We start from the raw sequence: 16,532 nt of genomic DNA, 5'->3' as shown, positions 1-16,532 counted from the left end.
ATCCCTGTGCAGCTATGAGAGCTTTCTCCAAGCTGCCCCGTCATGGAGGAGAGTGCGCTAGAGCTGACAGGGAGCGTGAGAAGGACCATGCGGTCCTGGGTGCAGTTTGGGTGGTGAGCAGGCTGCTTGGTTTTCTGGTCCTTGGTGGGGGAAGATCTTAAGACTGGCTGGCAGGATTTCAGGACAGCCTCTAGGGCACCAGAGCCCACGTGTCCACTCAGCATGTAGGGTGTGTATCAGGCTTCCCTCCTCTGGCCCGCCTCAGCCCTACCCCAGCTTGGCAGCAACCAAGCCGATTTGCTCAGGACTCCCAAACATGTGATTTGTCTCCTCCTCTCCCCACACCCACCTTTACCTCCACTGATCCTACTCCTCAGGATGTCTCTTCTCACCCCTAGTCACCAACCCCCGTCTTCATCTCTCCTTCTCAGTCTGCCTCACAGGTCCTCCCTTCTAGGGCTTTTCCAGAACCCTCCACTTTAGGTTGGATATCCCATTTTTGCTCAATACTCCCTCAGCCCCCTAAGTAAATGGTATTTTCTAGATAGATCTTAACTATATCTCTCTGTGTGTATACAGATAAAATCTTTGCTGTGCCTAGACCTGTAGTGGGAAGCATAAAATCCAAAATTCACTGCAGAAAATTCAAACATACTTTCATTTACCGTGAACGTCTTAATTCAAACAATGCTGGTACAACTATAATTAGGAGCATTCATTCATTCATTCATTAACCTGCTGACTGCCCTTCCCTGGCAGAAGTATCCAAGGATGATGCTGGCATTGTAAACGTTTGTATGAAAACGCAAAGCGCCGTGAATGACAGCTGTACCTCGGGAACCAGCGATTTCCACGTGTCACATACAGAGATCAATTCAGATACAAAGAATGGCTTCTTGATGAACTTGATGGCGGCAGAGCGCTGCCATGGTTTTCTCAGCTTACCTTGGTTTTTTTGTCATCGGGTCCAGTCCCATCTTTGCCTTTACTGACCATGCGAGCTGATAAAATGCAAAATGAGAAAGCATGTTACATCCGTTAGCACAGCTCACGAGAGCCCAATGGAGGGAAAGTGGTTTCTCAGAAACTGTGCGATATGTCTTGTTCAGTTGGGCCAGTGGAAACCCGGCTGATTTCTTTCCCCTTGAATCTGTTAGGTGTCTCACTGTTAGTATCAACACAGCACACTGGGGTCGTTGCTTGCAACACCCTGACAAGAGTGGGCAGCAGGCTGGCCGAGGGCGGGGACATGCATAGGCGACGCGGAGGAAACTGTTATGTGTACACGCTGGTACAGGGGCGGTCAGGGAAGGTGGACGGCGCAGGACCACCTCTCAGGCTCTGCCGGGGTCAGCCTCCCCCGACTGGGGCCAACCCTGCTCCAAGGAGGGGCATTTGGAAGCCCCAGGGCTAAGTGCAGGGCAGGTCAGCCAGGCTTTGGCCCCTACAGGACCCCTTGCTCATATTGTCACCCAAGGACCAGGGGGAGTGGGCCGCTTTCCCAGAACCTGCCCCGCACTCACAGGGGCTTGGGTGACCAGTCCTAGTTGGCTCTCTGGCAAGTCCAACCCACCCCTGGAGGGCCGTCTCACCACTTACAGACTCTCCCAAGGGGGACTACTGCTTGTCCTTTCCCCAGATTACCAACAAACTAGCTGCCATCAAATATCCTATAGATCGGCAGTCCTCAAACTCTTTATTTCATTGAAGATGATTTTTCCATGGACTGGGGGTGGGGAGGGGATGGTTTCAGGATGATTCAAGTACATTAGATTTATTGTGCACTTTAAATCTAACGCCACCACTGATGTGACAGGAGGTATTGATCTGTAGGCTAGAGGTTGGAGACCCCCGCCACAGATAATCTCTGGATTTTAGGACCAAACCATTGACAGATTTTGTGTTTGGAAAGCCATACCCCTTGGTGAATCCAATCCGCTTGTCTACCAACGTAACTTCTAACTCACTCTTTCCTGCTATTGGCATTCATTATTTAAAACTGATCATAGGTTTTCATCTGTGGCTTCAATATTTTATTTCCTCTGCCCTAAGGACAGTGAAAGCATCTCACTGGTTCCTGGAGACCAGATTTCTAGAGTGACCAGCACTGATGATCTAGCCCAGAGATTTTCAAACTCTGTTATGCAGCAGAACCAGTGGGAGACATTCTTGAAATACAGAATCCTGGGTTCACTCTGAGACAGTAGCTGAAGGTGGGGCCCAGGAACTTGCATTTTAATAAGAGCCCTGGGTGGACCTGATTCATATCCTTTGCCCCGATGACCATCATCATCTATATCACAACAAAAGCATCTGCTAGATCTGCATTTCCCATATTGGGGAAATGGCTACTATGTATCCTTCTCAGAGGGTCAGAATGTACATTACAATATTTAAGGCTCTGACAAGTTCCCCACAGCAAACTCCATTTAACTTTGTTTCATCTTTTTTCCCCCCCCAAACTAGATAATGTAACTCTTTTTTCCCCCTGGACATATCTATCAACATGCAGTGGATCAGCATTCAATATAAAACAACATTTCAGGAAACACTGTTGTCATCTGTCAAGTCACAGTTACGTGTCCCATATTAGTTTGGAGTTTAGGATATTTTAAAGTAGGATTCTTTTTCGGTCTTAAATTTAGAAACACAGGTTCCTTTATCTATAACATTTCAAAGTTTTCATGACAACATTTAACAGATGTCTGCAATTAACAGTTTAAGTAGCATCAATTTCTGGGCCCCACGATTAATTCTAATATGCTACAGGATCTAAACATATGAATACAGCTGATATGTGGCCATGAGGCCTCCTCTGTCCTCCACCCGACAGGACACAGAGACCCCCACCCTTGGGAACCTCCCCTCCCATTTCTTCAGCTCCTGAAAGGCTGCTGTGGTCATGCTTCCCAGGTCTTGAGACAGGGACGGGGCTGAGATCCCTCCCTGCAATCCCAACAGGGGGACTGCCCCAGCTCTGCCAAGGGAAGAAGAAGAAGGGGTTCCTTCCACGAGGAGATTTTGTTTCTGCTCACTGTCTCTTCTGCCACAAGGCAGACAGAATAGGGGGTAGAGTGGTTGTTGGGCCAAAGGCTCAGCATGGGCTCTGGGTTACCTCCAATGGGGGTGTGTGTGTGTGGGTGTGTGTATGGCCTGCTGCATGTGAGGTGCTGTACACGGACACAGTCGCAGAGGACAGACGTGTGTCCTCTGAGTCTCTGGGCTGGGAGGGCACACCTCAGGACCTGCTGGAAGGTGCTTGTGGGGTAGACGGAAGTGCCTTTCAAAGTAGACCTACTTGGGTTCCAAACCTGGCTCCATCACCTACTACTCAATGACTGTCAGCAAGATAGTTCACCGCTTGGAGCCTCAGTTTTCCCATCTGCAAATCGGGGCTAATTATGCCCACTTGTTGGGAGGGTCGGGAGGGTCCTAGACAACCAATATGAGACACATAATGAGCCCTCCGAAGTGGGAGCAGCTGCTACGCTCTTTGTGGAGTGCAGCCCACCAGCCTCCACTGGGCGGAAGAGCCTTGCAGAGAAATCAAGGGGCCAGAGGAGTGAACGGGGCAGAAAGCAGTGGGTGCGGGTCTTGGTGACATGCGCGACGGCGGGCAAGCGTGAGAGGAACACGAGCTACCAGCGCCTGAGGGACGGGAGGTGGCCGGGAAGGTGAGCAAAGGCCCAGGTGGCTGGTTGGTGGCTGTCCCTGGGGGCCTCAGAAGCGGCAGGAGCCAAGGAGGAGCTGGAAGCTGAGTGGCAGTGCCTGCAGCCTGGGTGGCACACGAGGTCGCCAGGCGGGAGCGAAGGAGCTCAAGACACAGACCTTTGAGTTGAGGCACCCGGCTGACGGGCTTCCCTGGCAGACCAGCTGCAGGCTGCTTTCCAGAAGGTTCTGGAAGATCAGTCTTTTTTGTGTCCTCGCCCTCAGAGGGGCTCCGGGGCTCTTGCTCCTCTCCAGGGGCCCCAGGAAGTGCAGTCCCTTCCAAATCCACCTCCGAGGGGGGTCCCTGATCCTTCTGCAGGTTGGCTGTGATTTCCACGTGGAATGTGAACTCAGGGGACCCGCCGCGCCCTTCTCCCGGGGGCCCCTCGCTGGGCCCATCTGGCTCTGGGACCCGGGTGTCTGCAGACGCTTTAGAGAGGAAATCGACAGGAAGCGGGATGGCACCCCCGGCTGGGGACCCCGGGGTTCCAGGGGCTTCTCCGGAAACTGCCTGCGGAGCTGGCCCGCCTTGGGTCGGGGAGACCTGGGAGGGCGGGGAGTCCTGGGGCGAGGACTCATCAATGTCCCGGTCTTCATCCACCTCCTCACCCCCCTGCCTCTCTTTGCTCTGTGCCCCCTTCAGAGGCAGCCCCTCCTGGGGCAGGCCTCCCCAAAGCTGGCACTCTGGTGGCTCGGAGCTGCGGCTGCCACCCTCTGCAACCTTAGGTTCTGTCCCTGAAGACTGGCGTGTGGCCTCTCTGGGGCCTGCGAGCAGGGTGGGGGCCCCAAGCATGTCAGATGTGCGCTGGCGGGTCAGCCCTGAGTTCCCCGGCTCCACAGCCTCACCTCCATGGTGGCCCGGCTCCCCGAGGAAGCTTGCCTGGACAACCTTGGAACTCCCAGGCTCCGTCTGCTGACGTCCAGGGGAGGGGGGCTTTGGAAAGGCCAGGCCCTCCTCAGCCCGCTGCCCTGGTTTTGGTCCCCACTCCCAGTGGGGCTCCTGAGGGCCTCCTGGTGGAGGAGGCGCTTGGCAGACGGGATGATGCTGGGAAGGGCGAGAGGTCGCCAGGACGGGAGCTTCGGGCTCTTTCTCCCCCAGAGGCAGCTCGGAGACCTCAGAAGCTTCTTGGCCGTGTGCAAGCTGGACCTGAGAGCTAAGCCCATGGGCCAGAGGCCTCTCAGACGCTTCCCTCTGCTGACCCGGAACTCTCCTCTCCTCTGGGTTTGAAGAGGCAGCAGCAGCAAAAGGTTAGCAAGAGCAAGTTAAGTGTTTTAAGAGAGGGACACATGTTTGAAAGAAAAAAAGGACGTTTAAACAGCATCTCAAGCCCACCTACCAAGGGAAAAGGAGCCCACGCTCTGAGCTCACCCATGTTGCTTTTCTTTGCTCAGAACGAAACAGCTCTTGGTAAATCTGCCAACAGTTAGCTGGGTGACCATGGGTGAGCACCTCCTGTCTTTGAGCCTCAGTTTTCTTATCTGTAAAAGGGGAGCTTAGACCAAGACCCCGTCTAGTGCTGGTGTTAATCCTCTGCCTATGTTGGGTCTGGCTGGGCTCCGAGCATCCTGCCATATCCGGGGCTGCCTTAGGCTAACTCCACCAGCAGCAAAAACTTGTCCTCCTCTCCAGGGACTGTGAGCCTCCTGAAGACTCTGGCCTCTAGGTGGGACCTGGATGGGGTGCAGGGAGGGTCTCCTTTCCTTTCCTTCTCTCTCTGGCCCCGCCTTTTGCCCAATAAAACCAGCAGGTACCTGTAAACCCACCCTGATAGATTTGGAAAACCCCAAATGCATCATAAGGCTCAGTCTTTACTAACTGACGTGCCATGAGACCTCTACAAACAGAAACACGGTTCAGGTTTGTCCAGATTGAGGATTATGAACAGCCTTCTGCACGAGGTGAGGTGACCACCGTGGCAGTTAAGGTGGTCTGCACGGCACAGACGTGGCCAGCCCCCCGGGACGACTGCTTCACCCCTGTCACACCACCTCCCGTGTGCCAGCCCGGTGGATGGGGGGCACACTTCCCTTTTTTCTGCTTCATTCATGCCGCATTTATGTGAAGTGTTAGTCGCTCAATCGTGTCTGACTTTTTGTGACCCCATGGACTGTAGCCCACCAGGCTCCTCTGTCCATGGAATTCTCCAGACAAGAATACTGGAATGGGTAGCCATTTCCTTCTCCAAGGGATCTTCCTGACCCAGGGATCAAACCTGGGTCTCCTGCATTGCAGGCAGATTCTTTACCATCTGAGCCACCAGAGAAGCCCCGCATTCACATGAATCCCTCCTTAAAATATCTGTGTATTGAGGACAGGAGATTTTTTTTCTATTGGTTCTCCTAATATCCTATATTTTTTCTAACTCCCAACTCTTCAAACATCCTACCTAGTTCCAGGACAACTTTGCAGCTCTCCTCTAAATAAACCCTGGAACTACAAAGGATTGAAAGTCTTGGAAGAGAAAGAGACTGGATGAGGGGAGGGGTGGGAGGTGGGGAACACAGGGGTCCACACACATGGCTAACACATGATGGTCCCTCTGGTCCCAACTCTAGTTGGAGTCTGTGGAGCTGCCCGGCAGCCCCTTATCAGAAGGCCAGCTCTCTCAGCTCCCACCCCTACGCTGGGGCCATGAGTTCATGGTCTCAGTCATCTTGTGTTCCTAGCATAGCCCCAGAGCCTGCCACATGGCCAGATCTACACATGATGTCATCAGGGAAACGAGCTGATTTCTGCCTTCCGAGGGGTCTGCAGGAGACTCTCTGGGGCCCTTGGTGAGTCTTGGGGATGAACAGACCAAGTGACAGAGATGCAAGAAACCAGCTGGCAGGAGGCAATCTGAGCCTCCTCACCCCAACTCCTTCCTAACCCACCGCTCAACAGACCCAAAGTGGCAGCAGCTACTGCCACTTCCCTACACCTCTCATCAGGCCAGGTCTCCAGCACTTTCTGGAAAAATCTTTCCTCCCAGAGCTCCCTAGAAATTGCTTGTGATGTGGATGTTACTGTTACACTGCAGGGCTTTAAAAGACCCTGACTGAAAAAGAGACCAGGGCACCAAACCTGCATATTAAACATACCCTGAAAAGTTATCGATATAGGATAGTACAACATGTGTGTGTGTGTGTGTGTGTGCGTGTGTGTGTGCGCACGTGTGTGAGGAACCTGCCATCATGCTATTACTCTCCTGGAGGAAGGAGCTGGGCTGGGAGAACATTCTATTCAGCTCCTAGAAGACTGAAAAGTGCTCAGAAACTACTGAGTCAGCCAAAAAGTTCATCTGGGTTTTTTCATACCATCTTATGGATATCATGAAAAATATGCAGTATTTTTCAAGCCAAGACTAAAGGTAGTGATCATCAGGGGTGGGTCCAAGGTAAGCAATATTTGGAGAAACACAGTTGGGTGGCCTCAGGAGTGCAGATGAATTGTGTCCCCACACTCCCTGGGAGGCCTGGTCCTGGTGACACTCCCGGAAGGAAGGTCCACTCCTGGCGTGAGCAGGGTGTGGGGTGGGCAGGGCCCTCCCCACACCCTGCTCCTCTCGGCCCCTCGAAGCTCCATCCTGAAACATCTTTGCTCTCTTAGTCCTTCATGGACACAGGCTGCCAGAGATTTTCCTTCTGCCGCAGGAAAACAAGGAAGAGAGAAGAGCTGTGCTTCTGTGTACATGGTTCTTCCCAAATCTGATTGCTTTAGCACATAACAGACTGCAGGTCTGTGGCAGTGAGATATTTGTGGATCACCAGGGTGTCTGGATTTCCCAAGGCCCCACTGGAGGGAGCTGGGCTTGGCCATTTGGATCAGCAGCTCCAGATGAGACATTAAACACTGGCCTGGGCAGCACAGAGGTAGAAACCTCCACATGTATGCAGATTTGGTGCCAGCGTCCCATTGCAGGTGCTCTCTGGTGTTCGTCTATATAGCTCTGTAATACTAAGCCAGTGCTGGGAAAGTTAAAAATTCAGTTAGCCCCAAAGTAAGGTTTCTAGGAAAGCTGTTGGCCTGATCTTTTTGTTCCACGGAATATGTTTCAGGGACATGGAGACATAGCTTACAATAAAAATTTGTAAGAAAAACTCAAACTCACTTCTTTTTATGGAAATAGATGGCCATTTCCAGAGGTTATAAAAACCTCTCATTTTACCTAAAAGCTAGAAATAATGACCTAAAAGAAACAGGAGGCAAGATTCTATTTAACACACAGACTGAGATTCCCCATTTATAATGATTATCGCTTCTACTATTTTTTTGAAGCTCTATGTAAGCCTAAGAACGAAAACACGTCTTTCCACGCTGTGTGAGATGAGAAACACTAGCACGCTATGCGGCAGAGAACCCTGGGAGTCACAGAAATGTGTCGTTAGGCTTCAAAGCACCTCAAGGAGACATTTCTTCAGGGCCCAGAGTCTCCCTAAAGCCAGATGGCTCAGCGGCAGTGCTAAACACTGAACAAATCCCAAACCACTTTGTGGGGAAAAGACCAGTGACTTCCCAGCTCTCTTACAGTCTAAAAGCTTCCACATTATACAGCAGACTCTCAAGTTCATTTATGCAGCCAATGACAGAAAACAAAACTCAGCTAGGTTGTACTGGAGGTCTCCATTTCCAAAGATAAGGAATCTCTAGGATTTACAATTTAAGTTCTTAAAAACATTTATGCTCAGTGATCATACGAAACTGTTTTTCTTAAGCACAGTAATTTTGGTCCCTGAGAAGAAAATCACAATAAAATCTGAAGGCTGCACAGAAGAAATAGTTTGGTGGCGACAGAGTTGAGGCTTTGCTCCGGGGATGGGCCAGAGGGCCGCCCACGGGGAGAATCACTCATCAGACACATTTGTGTTTCTGTTGGTCACTGATGCTCGAGTTCCCAAGCTGGGCGAGGCCAGCAGCTTTCAGAACAGCAAACACACTGGGAAGGACTCAGAAATGACTAGAGAGAGCGAAAGCTCTTCCTCTACCTGAATAGCCCACCTTCAGTGAAAAACCAGCTCCTAAAGATCTGGACCCTGGAATTCAGGCCCAGGTCCAAATTCTCTTCTCAGGGTACGGTCCATCTGAGTGTTGCCACCCCCTCTTCCCAACCCCCCATGTCATGTGTGGCAGGCAATACCAGCCCACTGACCTTGGGTCACGTGTCCGGCAGCTTGGTCTTCCAGGTTGGACGTGTCGCCAATGCCTGCTTCTTCAGCTGGTTTGTGTGTCAGCAAATGAAGAGGATAAAAAGCAGACACAGTTATTGTTTGCTAGAAACAGAGCTCCCTGCCCCTCCCAACAGGTTTCTGAAGTGCTGTACCTCTGGCTCTTTTGTGCAAACGTGACTGCTGGGGATGTGGATGAAAACAGTCCACTAAACACCGCCCATCCCCAGCGCCCACACACCTTCAGGCAACACAGTCCAGCAGGAAAGGCCTTCCCCACAGTGGGCCCTGGGTCCTCAGTCCCCGCTCGACAAAGACACAGGACAGGGAGGGCGGAGAAGCACTCTGTTGCTCAGCCACTGCTGTGGAGCTGTGTCCTGGTGGAGGCCGCCCTCCCAGCCCCGTCAGCGCTCCTGGGGGAGCCGAAGGTGCAGGAAGGACTAGGTGTGTGGGCCGTGGAGTCTGGCTGGGGTTCCAGCTCAGGTGCCGCCATACTTAGCCTCTCTGAGCTTTAGTTTCCAACTCTAGAACCCCAAAGTGGTAACATCAGCCTGTCTTGTAGGAGAGCGTTGAGGGTTCATACGAAACTGTGTGCACGCGTTCAGCAGCGTCTGGTACATGGTAGGAGCCCCCTAGAGGTTCAGTTTCTTTTCTCCAAACGACTGGGCAAACCCCTTCAACTGCCTGCTAAGAATAGGTGCCATCTGATTGAAGGTGGGTGGTAGTGTCAGTGAGCAGTTTTGGGGGTATCTTGGGCTCCCACCTAGGGAGCCCACTGTCCCTCCCGAACAAAAAAAAGACTGAGACAAACTCCTGATCACGTCATCAATGGTACCAAAGTCGGTAAGCTTTCATACAACGCCAATTTCTGCATCTTGAAGAAAGGGCGAGATCACTGCAGGACAAAGTGTATGAGTGTCCAGAAGAAAGACCCTCTAAGGCAAGTTGGCCACACACTGACATGGGTGTGACCCCACACCTCAGGAGGGCCAACATGCCCGGATGGACAGGGACAGGGAGGCCACCAGCCTGAGAAATGCCCACCAGTGGCTGGCTGGGCCACCAGTTTTTTCCTCCCAGACCTGCGATGACTCAGTCTGTACAACTAAATCAGAAATGCCAAGTTAGCACCTCTTGCCATGCAGGCCCACCACAGAGAACATGGAGGATGCAAAGGAAAGACTCTCTGGGTCGCTGGACAGGTGTATGGCGGCCTGATAAGACACCCAGCCCACTGGCCTGCCCAGGGCCACTGTGGCGAGGGGCAGGGGGCTGGCAGTGGGCTCGGGCAGCTTCCCCATTGGCAGTTCCTAGGCAGAAACACCTCTGCATGCCCTGCACGCTGATGCTGTACAGCCCGTGAGGTCTAACAATGATAGCTCCATGTCACTTGACAAAAGATGTCTGTCAGGGAAGCACTGCTCTGAGCGTAGGTTTGGTCTGAGTTTCTGACAAGGTTACAGAAGAAAGGCCCAGGGAGACAGCAAATCACCAAACCAGCTACACGGCATGGAGTCCCTAAGACAGGACACCAGGCAGCGTGCCGATGACGTCACTGCCATGGCTCTGGGAAGCCCATCGCTTTCACACACCAATGTGGTGTCGTGATACCCTGGTCCTGATGCAAATTAGAAACTGCAGGCTGCTGGTATCTCTGACACCCCTTGATCCCAGCAAGAGAGATGCTCAGAGAAGCCAGAGAGAGGGAGGGTGTGAGCCAGTGGTTGGGCCATCACCAGCCTATATGGCTTCTCTGCCTCCCTGGAGCCCCAAGACAGCTCCATGCTCACCCTGCAAGGCAGGGACATCTGCAGGGGGATGGCCGCACTGCACTCCCAAATGGACCTCAAATGGGAAGTTTCACAGGAAAAACAAGATACAACAAAGACACGTGCCCAAGTGCGGTGCTCGACTAAGGCATGTTAGTCACTCAGTCGTGTCTGACTCTTTGCGACCCATAGACTGTAACCCACCAGGCTCTTCTGTCCATGGAATTCTCCAGGCAAGAGTACTGGGGTGGGTAACCATTCCCTTCTCCAGGGGATCTTCCCAACCCAGGGACTGAACCCGGGTCTCCCACATTGCAGGCATATTCTTTACCGTCTGAGCCAACAGGGAGGCCCGAAACTAAGGTACATATTGTTAAAGCCACCAGCAGAAAAAATGTCCCCTCAACTCTAAAACCTCCCACTTCATTCAGGATGTAAAAGGGTGGAGGGGGAGAGAATTTTAAAGGAGGATTTCTTTAGAGAGAGCAGCTTAGGGTGGGTGGGGTAGTGGCTACCTGTCTGCCTCCCATCTCAGTCCCACTGAAAGGATTTCAAGGCACCAGGTGGAGACAGGTGGTGTGTGTCCCCTAGGGTTAGGGACGTGGTGGAGGGCTATCAGAACTCCACCTGGGGAAACTCAAAGACAGGCAGGCTGGCCCTGCCTTGGTTGGGGAGCAAAGCCCGGGGGCTGTCTGCATATGCGTGGTTTGTTCAGGCAAGGAACGCCCATGTCCCCCGTGGACCTGTGGTGGGCACAGGGCAGCCATAGTGGAAGGGGCACCTCAGGCCATGTCCGGCAGGGCCACCGATGTGAGCAAGCCAACCCTGGCAGAGGAGAGATGAGACAGATCTTCAGACCCCAAGGGACCCAAGAGAGAGGAATGTCTGCTGGAATCGAGAGCAGAGGGAGAGAACTTCAGGAGGACGATGGGGATGGCGGGGGAGGGGGGTATCTGGAAGAATTCAAAAACCCCACAGGGAAAGACTCAACTTGCAACACCTGCAGAAACTGCGAGGCGCCAGCTCATAGCAGCCCCAATGCAGGAATAACTTCCCTGCCCCCCTCCTGGTTCTCGCCCCTCTCCAGTCCCAGAGAGGAGGACCTGCAGCTTTGAGTGTTACCCTGACTGGACATTCCTTTTTTTAAAATTCATTGATTATTTTTTGGCTGCTCTGGGTCTTTGTTGCTGTATGCAGGTTTTCTCTAGGTGTGGCGAGGGGCAGGGGGCTACTCTCTAATTGTGGTGCTTGGGCTTCTCATTGTGGCGGCTTCTCTTGCTGCAGAGCACCGGCTCAGTAGTTGCGGTTCTAGAGCACAGGCTCAGGGCATGGGCTTAGTTGCTCCAAGGCACGTGGGAATCTTCCCTGACCAGGGGTCGAACTGTGTCCCCTGCATTGGCAGGGGGGTTTCTTAGCCACTGGATCACCAGGGAAGTCCCAGACTGCACATTCTCATCAGCATTTGCAGACTGGGTTGTGTGTTAGTGGAGACTAAAACACTTGATAATCCAGGAGTGATGGCAAGTCAAGAGTTCCCTAGAGTTTTTGTCCCAGGCGGAAGAAGAGCTTTGCCCACTGAAAAGTTATAAAGTGACAGTGAGAGACAAAAGTCAAGCTACCCGTGATCTCATCCCGCGAGTCGCTGGTTCCATGGCCTTCAAACGACCTTCACTGTCAAGGACGAGGCCTGTCAGTATCCAGAATGTCCCCCTCCATTCATCTCTGGAGAGCAGCTTGCAGAGCGGAGACTACTCGGAGGAGCGGGTGGCGTTGCTTGGCCCCTGCCCGGCATCCTTAACCCACACGGCTGGGGACAAGGCTGCAGACTTCCCAAACAGCTGCCATTGAGCCCCACCTTCAGGAAGGAAAAGAACTCCTGCCGGGGACATTTCCTCACTCTCCACTGCTGCTGAAACACCATCCAGAGCTCGTCCTGCATTTCTTGCTGAGCACCGTCCCCATCGCCAAGCCAGTGGCTGCAGTCATGCCTAGCCCAGGGAGGTGGACGTGAAGGAAGTGACAGCCAGAGCTCCGGGCTCTGCTCGCTGTTTCCTAAGGGCCCGGGCAGCTCACGGTGACTCTGGCGGTCCCGAGTTCAGTGCTCTTTCTGGTCAGTGCCCCATCTGGGCTGCTCCCCATCATCAATGTTGACAGGACAGTCTCATCACATCTGTTCTATGCTGAAACGTTTGAAAAGATCGTCCTAAAATTGGATGCTAGAGTACATCACTGAGTTCCTGGGGGGTTATCCAGTTACAATCCTCCAAGATGTGGGTGGGCCATCTGGATGCTGTGACACACTCAGGTGCTCCCCGCAGGGAGCTGTTTACCCGCTAGGAAGTAACCTTGTCGCTGGGCAGAGTCCCAGCAGGACCGTGGACTGACCTCGGCCACCAGCCTGCCTCCAAGAACTCTCTGGAGCTAAGACAAGGAGAGGAGAGGCTGGAAGGAATCCAGAAGGTTCTCTATCCTCCAGGAGACGGGCAGGCAGCGATGGAGGCAACAGGACATCAAGCTCAGAACAACCCGAGATTTCGGGAGGCTGGCATCCACCCGCATTCTCACCTCATTTGGAGACGGGCAGAACCCCACGCACTCCCATCCTACAGCTGGGGAGCCCGGCACCCAGCCCCCAGAGCCACCCTCACCTGCGGTTCCTTCTGGGATCTCCGCGGGGGCCTGAGCTGCCGCCTGCTCACCGGGGGCTCCCTCATCCACTAAGGGTGCTGTCGCATCTGGAAACCGCCAGAAGTGGAAACCACCTTAGGGGCTGGGACGGGCCGTGCCACGCCCCTCACCTTGCGCTCTTTGGGGATGCAAAGGTGCAGGAATGCGGAGGCAGGAAGGGGACTCAGCCACATGCAAAAAAGCAACCCCACAAGGCAGGGCCCAGAGGCGTGCTCCCGCTTGAAATCTCCCCAGGAAAACATGAATACTCTGTCCAAGAGGCAACAGCTTATGAGACAACCGAGCCCTCTACCAGGAAAGCCAGAACAGCCCCCCTCTAAACACTGCAGCGAAAGGGACTTCTGGTCGCCAACATTTTTAAGGAAGAAACGTTGAAAATCAGGTGAGTGGTCACAGATGTTTGATCCTTACAGCAGTGCAGAACAGGAGAAGGCAAACTCTGCAGTCAGGGCTGGAGGCTACGGTTCTGCTGGGAGCCCGGCTTTGGGCAAGTCCTTTGTCCTCTTAGGGTCTCAGTTTCCTCATCTGCAAAATGGAAGGTGCCTTGACCTCCAAGTTTTCTTCCAGTTCTAATCCCCCAGTAGTCAAGTATGGATGTGAGAGTCGGACCACAAAGAAGGCTGAGCACCGATGAATTGATGAACTGTTGGTGTTGGAGAAGACTCTTGAGAGTCCTTTGGACAGCAAGGAGATCAAACCAGTCAATCCTAAAGGAAATCAACCCTGAATATTAGTTGGAAAGATTTATGCTGAAACTGAAGCTCCAATACTTTGTCCACCTGATGCAAAGAGTCGACTCGTTAGAAAAGACTCTGATGCTGGGAAGGATTGAAGGCAGGAGGAGAAGGATGAGATGGTTTGATGGCATCACTGACTCGATGGACATGAGTCTGAGCAAGCTCTAGGAGATGAAGGACAGGGAAGCCTGGCCTGCTGCAGTCCATGTGGTCGCAGAGAGTCAGACACGACTGAGCGACTGAACAACAACATTAATTCCCCTGTCTCCTGGAGCCCATGACCCTTGGTTATAAAGCACAGACCCCCCTGGGTGGCAATGAACAGGCCGGCTCTGTCTGAGGTCAGGTGCTTGACAACAGGCCGACAGATGGATCCACCTTCAGAGCAAAGAGGGAAAGATTCACCACCAGGAGTTGCTGTCAGTCTCTTATCAAGGTGAATGCTTCCAGATCGGCATTCCTCCCTGAGCAAATGTACTGGCATACTACCAAACCATTCTGGGCAAACAGGAGGAGGTGTCAGCTTTAAACGCTTTCCAAAAGCCTGAGTCAGGTTCGTCAATTGGAGTCCTTTTTGTTGTGGTTGTCTCGGGAGCAGCCTGGCAGAGCTCCACCCCAGCAGCTCCCCGCCATTCCCCAAGCCATGAGAGCTGAAGCTCTTGGGACCCTCACACGGACAGGATCCAGAATGTAGCAAGACGTGGTAGGAAGATTCTTCCAGAATAAAGTAGATTTGGAAGGCTGGCTTAAAATTTGGCATGAGTGCTTCAGGACTTTCTTAGGGCACTAGGCAACCTGTAAAACTGTCTGAACAGGATCAGCAGGCTATGTCTTGCATCACTGGCTCTAAGAAGGAGAGCAAGGAGCATTTGGTCTGATTTTCTCTTCACTAGGAGGCTGAGAACCTTGGAGGTGGTGGGGAGGGGAAGAAGGGGAAGGGCCACATCCACTATATCCTTATACCATCAACTGGCAAGGAACTTGACAGCCACTTTCTGAATTCATCTAAAGGTGGACGCCTGGGGAGATGCTGGGGCCAGGTTCTCGCCAAAGTCATGGGCAGGGCCCAGGGAAGTGCTGCGACTAGAACCTTGGGGAGGATGGAGAGATGGAGGGGCATACTCTGCAGACTAGTTACTCAAAAGCCATTCTCAATGCCCCTCTCCCTTGATTTTTCCTACGAAGGAAGCTGAAAGGCACAATACTCAATGTTTTAGCCTGCCTTACAGCCAGAGAGCATCAGAAAACCCAGTTTGTGCCAATGAGACATAAATGGAAGTTGGTCAGGTGGGGTATGTAGAAAAACTCTTTCTTTCCTAATAAAAAGGGAACATGTTTGGTTTCCGGGCTCTTTCGGTCACTTTGCTTTGCTACTTTCTTCTTGTTTTGTAGATAGATGTGATGCCTGGAGGTGCAGCAGTCATTCTGTAACCGTGAGGCAATAATCCAGCCATTAAAGATGGCAGAAGATAAAGACAGAGAGCACTGATGACACTGAGGAGCTGCTACTCGAGTCCAGATGTTTTATTATGTGAGACAAATAAACCTCTTCATATATATGCCACAGTGAGTTGGGCTTTCTGTTACCTGTGATCAAATGTAGTCTTTTTTTTTCTTTGGCTGTGCTGGGTCTTCCTTGATGCACGAGGGCTTTTTCTAGTTGCTGTGAGCCAGGGCTACTCTCTAATTGCAGTGCACGGGCTTCTCATTATGGCAGCTTCTCTTGTGGCTCATGGGCCCTGAAGTGTGGAGGCTTCAGTACTTGTGGCACACAGGCTTAGTTGTCCCGCATTCCCAGGCGGGAATGGTCTTCCCGGACCAGGGATCGAACCCACGTTCCCCGCATTGGCAGGCAGAATTTTTACAACTGGACCAGTAGGGAAGTTCCTCAAACATAGTCTTGACTGATATGGATGGAAAGTAAGAGAAGACGGTCCAAGGAACACCTCAGGAAATACATCAGAAGCTTTATAATAATAACCTAGATACTGAATGTCTACAGAAGACAGGTTAGAAAAGATGCGCTGGAGCTAACACCATGGCCAAAGTCCAGAGGCCCAGGCCCAGCTCAAGAAATGAAGGATACTAAACCAAGAGCAGTCCCAAAGTGTGAGCTTGGAGATGTGCGCTGACCTACCCTTTTCTGAACCAAACCACTGCTCGGGGACCTGGTGGCTCATGGGAGAAGTGTGGAGAGGACAATGGACAAGCAGCAGGGGCTTTGTGGAGCTGACATCAGGCCCTGCTCTGCCACAATCCCAGCCTGTTCAAGTGTGGCTGTCTTGAAGCTCACACATGATGAAGCTGCCCATCCCTGGCACTAGCGAGCAAGGCATGAAGACAGAGCATGGCTCCCACAACACTTGGGGCCCAAGCCCCATCCGCAAAGCACTGAGTGGGCATATCTCTCAGCCAGGGGCAGCAGCAAGTGCAGCCAGGAAGGGTGGCACGTATGAGCTGGCATGTATGAGCTCAAAGCATGGCT

At 52.6% G+C, this 16,532-nt stretch overlaps 1 protein-coding gene and 1 long non-coding RNA gene across 23 annotated transcripts in view; one reads left to right on the top strand and one right to left on the bottom strand.

Annotated features, from left to right (window-relative positions):
• Window positions 1-16,532, bottom strand: part of MAPT (microtubule associated protein tau) — a 122,877-nt gene that overhangs the window by 31,819 nt on the left and 74,526 nt on the right. For 8 of the 22 annotated variants that reach the window (XM_061392209.1, XM_061392212.1, XM_061392214.1 and 5 more), the window contains 3 exons: window positions 8,838-8,903; window positions 3,829-4,926; window positions 946-1,001 (listed from right to left, as the gene is read on the bottom strand). In XM_061392209.1, the coding sequence (XP_061248193.1) occupies window positions 946-1,001; window positions 3,829-4,926; window positions 8,838-8,903 (1,220 nt within the window). Of the gene's footprint in view, window positions 1-945; window positions 1,002-3,828; window positions 4,927-8,837; window positions 8,904-13,270; window positions 13,358-16,532 lie in introns of all 22 variants that reach the window. The other 14 variants (XM_061392228.1, XM_061392223.1, XM_061392230.1 and 11 more) reach the window with 4 other exon arrangements.
• LOC133232600 (uncharacterized) lies at window positions 14,644-16,338 on the top strand. Its single transcript, XR_009731406.1, has 3 exons — window positions 14,644-14,750; window positions 15,233-15,339; window positions 15,440-16,338. It is a non-coding gene; the product is annotated as an uncharacterized LOC133232600 (long non-coding RNA).

Source organism: Bos javanicus, chromosome 19, assembly GCF_032452875.1.
Source record: "Bos javanicus breed banteng chromosome 19, ARS-OSU_banteng_1.0, whole genome shotgun sequence".
In the NCBI taxonomy this organism is placed as follows: Eukaryota; Metazoa; Chordata; class Mammalia; order Artiodactyla; family Bovidae; genus Bos; species Bos javanicus.
The sequence above is the reverse complement of the archived record's forward strand: the minus strand, read 5'-3'. Positions and strand labels throughout refer to the sequence as shown.